Below are 11,594 nucleotides of genomic sequence, written 5' to 3'. Positions count from 1 at the left end.
ATGTATATTTCATTCCGGAATATTCTGATGTCTTCTTCATTTCTTATTTTCAAAAAGAACTTCATGTCGTCGACATAGATTAGCAATTTTAGTTCTTTGAGAACGAAAGAAATGTCGTTTACGTATAGAAGAGATCCCATATGAGAGCCTTTAGGGACGCTTGAAGTGACTTGAATTGGGTTCGATTTCTATCCGTTGAATTTAATTATTTGTTGGGGGTTAGTTAAATATGATTCAAGCCATTTCAGGAGTCCTGACCCAATTCCAATTTTTGCAATTTAAAGAGTAGCATTAGTATGTCAATACGGTTACTTCCAAAGAGGACCAGTGATGAGTATGAATGGAGACTGGATGAAACCAGAGGACAATTATGACACTCCCTTCAACGTATGTGAAATGTTGCGTTCGGATTGGGAAGTCGGTGGTCCTAGCTTTCGTCAAGGCTCAATCATATTTTTCACAGATGGCTCAAAAATTGGAACACAAACAGGTGCAGGAATATTTGACCTTGGGACAAATATTTCAGTAGCGATGGGACATTGTCCAACAGTGTTTCAAGCGGAAATCGTGGCCATACTTGAATGTGTAAGTGTTTGCCTGTTTTTTTCTGACAGTCAAACAGCACTAAAAGCGCTTCGTGCTTACAAATGTACATCAAAGATTGTCTGGGAATGTATTCCCCTGTTGCGACAGCTGTGCAAACAGAACTCAGTAAACTTATATTGGGTTCCTGGACACTGTGGCATTGAAGGGAATGAAAGGGCAGACGATCTCGCAAAATTAGGTTCCAATTCACCGTTTATTGACCCAGAACCATACTGTGGAATATCAAACTGTACGGTTAAAATGGAACTCAAACGCTGGGAAGAACAAAGGGTGATGGCCAACTGAATGGCCGTCACGAAGTGCAACCAGTACCAAAAATCTCTTGGAGCTCAATAAACGGTCTCTTAGTATATACACTGGCCTAGTAGCTGGGCACTGTCCGAGTAGATATCATTTGAAGAACATTGGTCGGGTTCAGAGCGATATCTGCCGTTTCTGTAGCATAGAACGTGAAACCTCGGAACATCTGCTCTGCAGTTGCGGTGCATTACACAGGCGTAGATCTAAATTTTTTCTTAGTGTTATCTTACAACCTAGTGGAATTTGGTCTGCTAATCCTGGAAAGGTAGTTGGTTTCATAAACCATATCATACCTGACTGGGAAAGGACGTGTCCAGGCAATTAGCTGTCCACTCATTAAATGGTGGTCAGCTTGCATGATACGAACAGTAAACAGGGGTACCACAAAAGTTCAAGTAATGGACGCAGTGGTTCAACTCCCCCCCAACAAAAAAAATGCCAATACGGTCAAATGCCTTGCTAAAAATCTGTATAGAGAGAGGGCTTCTACGTGGTTTCCATTCTCGATTGCATTCAATGAATAGTCTATACAAGTCAAGGTCGAACGAGCCGTATTGCATGTCAGTTTACCTAGTGTCTCACTTTCCAACAGGTGCTTCCAAAAATTTGTTTTTTTTTGTTATCGTAAAATTGAAAATATTTGTAGTTCTGTGGCGAACGTTTCAGCTCAATTGATCATAAGTTAACAAAGTTACATCAAATCAAAGTTGACCATTTTGTATAGAAACCGGCATGCGCTGCTATTATGTTGAACACAACTGTTGTAGGTATCTTGACTCCTATGAAACCTTCATTCTAAACAGCACTCACAAGGACGTTCGGATCAAGTGCACAATCGCATTCGCCATTCATGTTTTCAATGGTAGTAAGTAGAACCTTTATTTACCATCCATTACCGCCTCGTAAGGGGAACGGCAAATTCGACGAAGGAGCACTATTAAACCGAAGCGTACTTACTTGGTACCTTCCGCAGTCTCCTCCGGCTGCTGGCTTCTATTCGGATCGTCCGGCTTCATAGCGGGGAAGAGCAGCACCTCCTTAATGTTATTGTTATCGGTAAGGAACATGGTCAACCGATCGATACCCATACCCCAACCGCCGGTCGGTGGCAGACCGTACTCCAGTGCCGTACAGAAGTTCTCGTCGACCATCTGAGCTTCATCGTCACCGGCAGCCTTGTCGGCGGCCTGCTGCTCGAACCGTTCCCGCTGGACGGCCGGATCGTTCAACTCCGTGTATGCGTTGCAGATTTCCTTCTTCATGATAAACAGTTCGAAACGTTCGGTCAGACCGGTGGCACTTCGATGGTACTTGGCCAGTGGAGACATGATCTGCGGGTGATCGCAGATGAACGTCGGATTAATGCAGTTTTCCTCGAGGAATTCACCGACCAATTTGTCCAACAGCCGAGCTGTGGTCCTCGGTGATGGACACTCTACTTCGTGTTTGATACACAGATCGCTCAGGAATTTGTTCGTTTCCGTAGTGCTGAAACTGTCCGCGGCCGGGAACTTGACCTTTAGAATTTCCTCCAACGAACTGATCATCGAGACGCGCTTGAAAGGAGGGGTAAAATCGATTTCAAACTCCTTGCCGTCCGGTCCTTCCGGATGGTATTTGATCTTGTAGCTTCCGTGGATGCTCTTGACCATTCCGGCGAGCATGTTCTCCGTCAAGTCCATCAAGTCGTTATAATCCGCGTAGGCCATATAGAACTCGCACGTCGTGAATTCCGGATTATGAGTCAAATCAATACCTTCGTTACGGAACTGTCGACCGATTTCGTAAACACGATCCAGCCCTCCGACGGTCAACATCTTCAGGTATAGTTCCGGAGCGATTCTCAGAAACAGGTTCATGTTCAGGTCGTTGTGGTGGGTGATGAAGGGCTTAGCGGTTGCTCCTCCGGCGATCATGTTCATCATGGGCGTTTCCACTTCGAGGAAACCCATACCGTCCAGGAATTGTCGCACGAAGCTGATGATCTTCGAGCGGACATAGAAAATATCCCTCACGTTACTGTTGATGATCATATCCAGATACCGCTGCCGGAAGCGCGTTTCCTTGTCCTTCAAACCGTAATGCAAATGCGGCAGCATATGCAGACACGGCGACAGCAGTTTCAACTTCTTGGGAACCACCGAAAGTTCGCCCTTCTTGGTCTTTCCCGGGTACCCCTCGACCCCAACGATGTCACCACGACGCAGGCGGGCAGTGTCCTCAGCAAAGGTCTACAAAAAGATGTCAATACATTACATACCCTACCAACCATCCATCTCATCCCGCAGCACTTACAGCCTCACTTTCGTACAGCCTGGCGTTGGCCATCACCTGCAGCTTCATGCCCTCGCCTCTCAAATCGTAGAAAATTAATTTACCACTCGATTCACGGATTGCGTGAATTCTACCGGCCACGGAAAGACTCTCCTGTTCCAGCATATCGCCATCCTTAAGCTCGGAGTACTTTTCGATAAACGATTCCAGCGAACAGCTAACATGGAACTTGTGCGGATACGGATGGGTGGCTTCCGATTTCTTCAATTCCGTCACGGCAGCACTGCGTAACTTGAAGTAGTCATTCGGCGTAATTTCCTCCTCGTTGACTTTGGCTTCATTGTTGGGCTTGTCCCCTGCCGGAGCACTAGCTGCTTTTTCCTCCTTCTCCTTGACTTTCTGCTCGGCCTTCAAACGGCGCTTGAGCTCACTGAAATTGGAAGAAAAGCGAAATGATGATGAAATGTTGACCCTTTCTATCATAAGCCCCCCGCATCAGGAGCGAGGAGTGTGACGCACGCTTTTTGCCGGGTGGATTTAAGTCGCACCACTTCAGTGGAACTGAACATCGATGTCACCCTAGAATTCGCAGAAACGCCTTTGTTTACAATACAAATCGTACGGATTAATCGTCCGAAATTTAACATTTCTGCGGAAATTCGTTGTCTTATCTAATTTGTCACTGAATTCAACTTATTAGTTCGATAAAATGCGGATTTTCAACACCAAAACACGTGCACTTTACTTTTTTCTCGCTGATTTCTTTTCTAGCCCGTGGGCTTCCTGCTTGCTCCATCACCACTCTCCCCTTTCAATACCCCCTCTAGACCAACAAAATACCAACACATTCCGCTCGACGTGGAAAACCCGAACGAGCCGAACAGACCTGGGAACTTACTTCTTCGATAGATTTTCTCCGGCTGCTTCGGACATAGTTCAATCGGGATACACTAACGGGGCACCGTTTACACAATGTTCACCGGTTGGAATTTCGCAAACGAAATGCACTTTATCGGAAATTTTCGGCACTATCCGCAGCCAGCAGCACACGAGTTTTGTTGCGAAAAATGCGGTGTACTTTCCTCGCTTCGATTCGCTTTCTGCGAGGGAGCTCGCATCAATGTTATTTATATAAGGTCCAGACCAACAGGCTTAATGGTATTAGTGAATTGCGCAAAATTTGTTATTGGTAGGGAAAAATACTCAGAAGCAGAGATAAGCGGAGAAAACAAAATACAATCAATTCGGCATCAGCAGGGATTTGTACCTAAATTATCTTGCAACGCTTATGTTAGAAGCCTGCATTTCACACGAGATTTCACATGACTTTTATTTTTGATTCGATTTACGTGCAAAATAATAATAAACCACTTCATTCGAGCAGTTAAAATGACGTTTACTACCACTCGAACTTTGAAATAAAACATTATTTTGAGATTTTTTCTTCTAGAACCTCGAGAAAAGTAGCCTAAATTTGTGCGTTTCATAAAAAAATATAAATTAGTTGGTCCAGTTTTGTGAAATCGCTGGTAGAAAGTTAAGATAAAACTGCTTGACAAAGTAGTCAATTGATTGCATCGCAATATTTTGCACATTTCAGGCATAACATTTGATAACGGCACAAAAGCATTTGTAAACAAACTTTCTAAGGCCCTTTACACGCGAACCAAAATACACTCACGCAAACCAATAACATCATCGGATAGGGGCAACTATCACCTTTCCGAAAGTGGTATTGGTTTGCGTGGGCGTACTTTGGTTCGCGTGTAATGCGCTGGCCAGACTGAGCAGTTATAACATGTTATAACGGTTGTCAAATAATTGTAAAACGCTGTCCAGACTGGAGAGTTATAACATGTTATAACGGTTGTCAAATAATTGCAACACAGAGACCACCATCAAGATAGCGCTATAACATGTTATAACTCTGTAGTCTGAACGTACTATAACATAAACGCTGTCCAGACTGGAGAGTTATAACATGTTATAACGGTTGTCAAATAATTGCAACACAGAAACCACCATCAAGATAGCGCTATAACATGTTATAACTCTGTAGTCTGAACGTACTAATAGAAACCCTAATAAAAAATAACCATAAACGAACGATAACCCAAATCATTGAACTATTCCACAAATGGTTTGGATGATACCCAGAACACGTCGTTAAGCAAATTAACCATACAATTTTTATTAGGGAACCACCATCAAGATAGCGCTATAACATGTTATAACTCTGTAGTCTGAACGTAATATAACCTCGAGATAGCCGCGAGTTATCGGCCACCGCTTTACTAACGTTAGTTTTAAGTAATTTTGTGATCTAAATAATAAATATCGGCTCCGCAAAGCTACAACAAATGATGAACGCATTATATAAATAATAAAAAAAAACACTAACCACTAGAAATACTAGGAAATACTCAGAGGGAGAGATGGGCGGAGAGAATGTTTTGAGCCAAATGAACTGCCAAAATCTGAGCCAATCGAACATTCCCATTAGATTTTGTCCGAGGATTTCTTATGATTATTCTTATTAAACGCTGTCCAGACTGGATAGTTATAACTAAAGAGCCTGAATTTATAAAGAGGCGACATGGAGAAAACAAGAATTTGGAACGGTAATGGTTCTTAACAACCCATTATTTGTAAGGTCCAGTTCCAAAAAACCATAATACATAAGGTTGAAACTTTATCATTAAACGTTCATGTAAAGTTCCATAACCATTTCAGTTAAAGTTTAGCAGGGATTATAAACAATTTTTAACCATTTTAGGTAAGGTCAATTTATGGTTCGCGTTTATGCGGGATGGGATCGAAACTAGAAATCATGCAAATAAAAAATCACAGTGAGAAATATTCAATGAGTTATGTCTATTTGTCTGTGCTTTTAGCATCTTTACAACTAGTCATGAAACGGTGACGATCGCTATCGATTTTTCTTATGAATGGCTTTGAAGATCGAAGTATAGAAAATTAAAGAAAATTAACTGTATAAGGTCTGCGCCAAAGGGCTTATTGGTGTTAGTGAAATGTGCAAATGGTTAGTGGTGTTCGTATTATATTGCAATGTTTATCTTTTTACACGAAACAGCTGTTGGCAATGACGTATTTCTATCTGTTCTCAGTATGTTGGCAGTGACGTATTTCTATCTGTTCGCAGATGTTCAGCAATGTTTACAACATTTTTGCTTCTAACACCAGCAAGCTGCCTGTTGGCCTAGACCTTATATAAATGACATTGCATCTCGCGATCTTTTTTCAAGAGTGAGCTGTCACATTGATAGGATTGGGCGATCTTCAGAGAAAGATCGATCTTGACGGATCGATCTTATATTTCTCGATGAACATTTCAAATGGTCCTATCTGCTTTGATCGATTCTCTTCATCGACTTTCTCTTTTCATAACCACTGCTATGCAAACAGATTTCGCGCTAATTATACCATCTAGTTTGATAAAGGAGGATCTTTTCTAGCGTCCAAAATGTCAAATACAAAAGGGAAAGCTTTTGCAGCTGAGTTATTGATGAAAGAGAAAGTCGATGAAGAGAATCGATCAAAGCAGATAGGACCATTTGAAATGTTCATCGAGATTTGGCTCTAGAATCGATCCACTAGTAGTTTTGAAATAGCGTGTAGGTACACTGAAACAAAGATAATAGTTAGGAATACTATTTTGCAGAAAACACTTATTTTCAGTATAACTACGCCTAATACCGTTAAATCTACCATGATTTCAGTATAATTGACTATAAATATAATCAAATTTACTACCATTCTGTCAAAACTACTATGCTTACTCAAACGACATAGTAGTTTTGATAGAAAAAATAGTAAAATTAAATGAATTTCGTTTCTGCCAAAATCTATTGGTGGGAGTATTTAATTTAAACCATCAATATAGTATTTTTGCCAATGGATTTTGTTTCTGTGTACTGAAATTCGACAGTGAGCGTTCAATAGGGCCTACTTGTAATGATCGATTCTCTTCATCTTTTTACACGCAGAAAAAAATATTTTAAACGTAATAATATCAGGCATAAAGTACGCCCACGCAAACCAATATTGCGCGTTTCACACCAAATTGGACTAATAAGCGCGTTTTCACTTATTAAAAAGTGTGATAAAACTGCAAGTTTACTTCTAATCGTCTTGGTGTCTTCGGTGCACTTATTCCTTATGATGCAAGCAATAAGTGCTCCGAAGACATCAAAACGGACAGAAACGTGCACTTTTATCACACTTTTTGCATTTTTGGGACAGTCCAGTTTCAGATGCAATCAGCAATACCACTTTCGAAAAGGTGATAGTTGCTCCTATCCGATGATGGTGTTGGTTTGCGTGAGTGTACTTTGGTTCGCGTGTAAAGGGCCTCAGAAAGTTTGTTTACAAATGCTTTTGTGCCGTTATCAAATGTTATGCCTGATATTAACAATAAGAATTTCATTTTGATTTCGCTGCAAAAAGAAATCATTATTGTTTCAACAATCCAGTATTTTTGTCCCTCAAAACCCATGGGTTGTTAAATCAAAAAGAAAATCTTTTCGAATTTACAAGAGCTTTCATGGTTTTGACGTAAGCTGCAAATGCAATTATACACACAAATCTCAAATCACTCCGGAAATAATATGGCCAATTTTTTTTTATGTTTTGTTTCCTTTTTCACTGATTATCCTTCGGAAGGGAAGTGAAGCCGTTGGTCCCCGGTTCATTAGTTGATGGGTCGATATGTAGGGTCCAGGTGTGGGAGCTGCCTTCCTGGCGTCGGGAGCATTGGTACTCAGTACGGAAAACAAGATCGACGGAAAAAAATCAAGGAAAAAAACAGAAAATTGATTATATTTAGCAACTGCAGCTCGAACTGCAGCATACTTATTTACCTCAAGCAAAGACTTCAAATCAAGAAGACTGGCAGCTTTGCCAGAATCCAAGCGACAGATACAGTAGCGCCAACAATCAATACGAAACTAACGATTTTAAATTGGCTCACCACTTTAGTAGCCTATTGGTCCCAAGCAAACGATTAACGTACCCTATTCTAGTTGAAATTCTATTACTACACTATGTTTGTTTTGATTCGCTATGAAAGTTTGACAGATAACATCAAGGGTGTGTGGATTCATGCAGAATATGCAGGGGTGAGTGAAATTGGCGTTGACGGCGACTCTGTAGCTCTTTACTCCTATGAGAAAATCCATAAGCAAACGTCAGACTGTGCGTGAAACATGGCGGACTTTGTACTATCCTTTCACTCCACCGAAAATTCCTATAAGAAACTGTCTATATTTGCGGAAAGAGCAAATTTTTCGACGGTGCCGTCAACGCCAATAGCTTGGGACTGCTTGGGACCGTTGTTCTGGTACTGAGTGAGCCAAAAATAATAATGATTTTCTTCGGGACCCAGTGGTCTTAGAGTTACCTCTATGGTAGCGCTGCGCTTGAGTAAAGGTGGAAGCAACCTCGGTTTAATACCCCGTTCACATTACAGCATATATCACGTGATATCGAGGGGGCGACACATCTAAATCTCAATTCTATATGCTCAAAAAATCTCACACTAGCGAATCCATCTTCAAAAAATATTCTTTCATTTCTCGCATCTACTTGCATCGCGCTGCATCTTTTTGCAGGAAATCTTCAAAATCGACATACACTCAAAAATATTATTAAACACAGAATGTATAAAATTTATACATTTTTCGATTAGAGGCTTTTTACCCATCACTATTTATAAAAAGTAATCTAATGTAGATTTTCATTTTATACTAAATATTTATACTAGCAGAGGAATCTTTTCTGTGCTTTGCTGAATTGCCGGATACCATCAGCATTCCAAACAAGAAAGAAAATATTCTGGACTATTGGAAATAAGAAAATGTCTTTTCGACCTTCTTAATCAATCCAAAGAAGTTAAGGTGAGTAGATTTAAGCCCTGCTTTAAGCTTTTAGCTAAATTTCTGGATGCAACTCTCGATTTTACAATTGTGCAAATTATAAACCATTAAACCATTGTTACGCCATATTCAACCGGAACGGCGAGGGATATTGTGTTCCGATATGTCCACCAGCAAAGGCAAGCATGTGTAGCGCCGGTTCGGTTGGGATTGTCATGGGCTGCAAACCAATAAGAACGTCATGGCCTAGATGCTGAAAATCTGCAGCCCGGATGTACATCAATGCGTTCAACGAGTACCGGAAGATTGTGATGCGATATGTTAACAAATGGGAAGAGATTGTTGGCATAATGAGACGATAAATTGATTTCACGACTAAATCCTTCACTGCAACGTGTTCCGGAAGTGTTTGGTTCGTGGATTTCTTAGCAGATCTCCTGTTGTAATATTTTGTATTGTTTTTAAACATGTAATAAAGATAACTGGTTGAAATGCGATATTTTAAAAACAAACCAAACACTCTAAATCAATATCGTCCCCATTCAGATTAAACAGCAAAAGCATAAATGCAAACTAAATAAATAACACATAACAGGGATTTATACTTGCCTTCGTATAAAGCATTTTTATACTAAGTGCTGGACTAAGTGTGTTTTCTCTCTCTTTATACCAAGCTATGCGTCGGTCAGGAGAGTTGCAATTTAGCGTAACTTTTAATTTATTTAGATTTGAAAATATTGTGAGTGTAAATCTTCCTTCTATCTACTCAGCGTGCGTTCAGCTAGCCACAGTAAAACGCACAATCTTTTCTGCATCGTACACTCAAAAAATTCCACACGTTTGATCGAAGTGTTTAAACACTTGATATTTCAAATGCACAATCATATTTACTTTAAGTGTATTTCACCTTGGTTGAGTGTGTTATATACGTTAATTTCTAATGTTTAAAACTTTGAAATATTGAACAACTTTCACTATCTATTCATTCAATTATTCTATTATACATTGCATCACACTACAGTTCAAAACAGGTGGACTTAAAGTGTTTTGCATTTCAATACGATGTGAATTGCTTGCTCAGAAAGGTAAACATCGAAAACAAGAGTTGTGACTTTATCCTATCAACCCACCTCATATATGAGAACAACCGTGGCACAGTGAGATCCAACGAAGACTCCGGCAGCAGCACACCCCAACAGTCCATGATCGAATCCCAAATCAGACCCATTAAAAAGATATGTGAAAGCTCTGGCCTCTGGAAGTTTTGTTTATGTATTTATCGATTCATTTTTAGAGTCGGTAAAATAGAAGTCGATAAAGTAGAATATTGTAGAATATTGAACAATGATGTGCAAAGCTATTTACATCACCATATGAGGCACATAGAATCCAAGTGTGTCACAATTCAAATCCATAGTGTTCAGGCATGGTTCATAGCATAAAGGCCCACGCACATTAGATCCGGATCGGACGCGTTGCTGCAAAGTGACAGCTAAATCTATTGTCTAACTGTCAAATTTTTAAGTCAACGCAACGCAAACGGATCTAATGTGCGTGGCCCTTAAGATTCACACATGAAATGGATGTGTTTCACAATAAGCGCAAAATAAAGTGTGAGACACATGATGATGACGTGTGGAATTTTTTTAAGTGTAGATAGAGTCGTCCCTTGTATTTAACATGAAAAACATGTTTGGGATGGTCCATTAATTATGTCACGCAAATTTGGCCCATTTTCAACCCCCCCTCCCCCCTTTGTCACATTTTTTGTATGAACCTTATTTTTTTTGTATGACTCGTCACAGTTTCCAAAACCCCCTCCCCCCTAAATGTGTGACATAATTAATGGACGACCCCTTTCAAATAAACATTTTTTTTATTCGATCACAATAGTTGTCAAATCAGTCAATAATATACACGTTTATTTTCAACATGAATATTTTTAAAATAAACGTTACATTATTTTTGTTTTAAAGATTATTATCAATGGTTTCAAACATGAAATACGTTTGAAATCAACCTACTTTATGTTTGTGAAAAGGAAAAAAAACTGAGTTTGCGTTTATAGTTACTTCAAATATTTTTGTTTCGACGGTAAATTTTTCTGCGTGTAGGTTATGGGTTAAATTGTACTCATTAATGGGTACCTTCCGAGTTAGAGTGTGTTAACATGTGTGCAAATGCCTCTTATGTTTCACTAGCGCATAATGTTCTACAGCATACATACAAAGAATTCTACCGAAAACAACAGATTGACAGCAAAATTGATATCACAGCAGAAATGAATAACAACCACAACATGGTAAGTTTAATTGAAATCTCACTATATTTTAATTAATTATAATCAATTATTTTTAGGTATTTTACTGTCACCGATGCGGTGAACGGCAGTTTTTGGCGGGCCCTTCTTTCAGGGGGAGAGGAAGAAGAAGGAATGCCCGAGGTGGGGTTCTGCTCCAAATAAACCAGTTGCAGCAGCAAATTAGCAGCATCAACGGCAAATTAGCAAAAGCAGCAGCA

The 11,594-nt window shown here is 40.0% G+C and overlaps 1 protein-coding gene across 2 annotated transcripts; it reads right to left on the bottom strand.

Moving 5' to 3' along the window:
* Nucleotides 1–1,790: 1,790 nt before the first annotated feature.
* On the bottom strand, nt 1,791–4,280 carry LysRS (Lysyl-tRNA synthetase). 2 transcript variants are annotated; one of them, XM_065218798.1, is made up of 3 exons: nt 4,079–4,280; nt 3,202–3,610; nt 1,791–3,137 (listed from the first exon to the last, which is right to left on the bottom strand). In XM_065218798.1, the coding sequence occupies exons 1-3, from the start codon at nt 4,111–4,113 to the stop codon at nt 1,860–1,862; spliced, it is 1,722 nt and encodes a 573-aa protein (XP_065074870.1). In that variant the 5' UTR covers nt 4,114–4,280; the 3' UTR covers nt 1,791–1,859. The 2 variants fall into 2 exon arrangements, with proteins under 2 accessions (XP_065074870.1, XP_065074871.1); XM_065218799.1 differs by lacking the exon at nt 4,079–4,280 and adding an exon at nt 3,700–3,842 and having other exon boundaries at nt 1,811–3,137.
* Between the last annotated feature and the right edge of the window lie 7,314 nt (nt 4,281–11,594).

This window comes from Ochlerotatus camptorhynchus, unplaced genomic scaffold, assembly GCF_037179485.1.
Source record: "Ochlerotatus camptorhynchus isolate MF236.1 unplaced genomic scaffold, CSIRO-AGI_Acam_v1.1 ptg000094l, whole genome shotgun sequence".
Taxonomy (NCBI): domain Eukaryota; kingdom Metazoa; phylum Arthropoda; class Insecta; order Diptera; family Culicidae; genus Ochlerotatus; species Ochlerotatus camptorhynchus.
The sequence above is the reverse complement of the archived record's forward strand: the minus strand, read 5'-3'. Positions and strand labels throughout refer to the sequence as shown.

Bases quoted from the DNA above. Each gene is read 5' to 3' on its own strand.
- LysRS (XM_065218799.1), bottom strand. From the start codon at position 3,827: ATGTTAAATTTCGGACGATTAATCCGTACGATTTGTATTGTAAACAAA. The intron at 3,611-3,699 runs GTGCGTCACACT...TTCCAATTTCAG, and splicing joins AAATCCACCCGGCAAAAAGC to TGAGCTCAAGCGCCGTTTGA. The intron at 3,138-3,201 runs GTAAGTGCTGCG...ATCTTTTTGTAG, and splicing joins GGCTGTACGAAAGTGAGGCT to ACCTTTGCTGAGGACACTGC.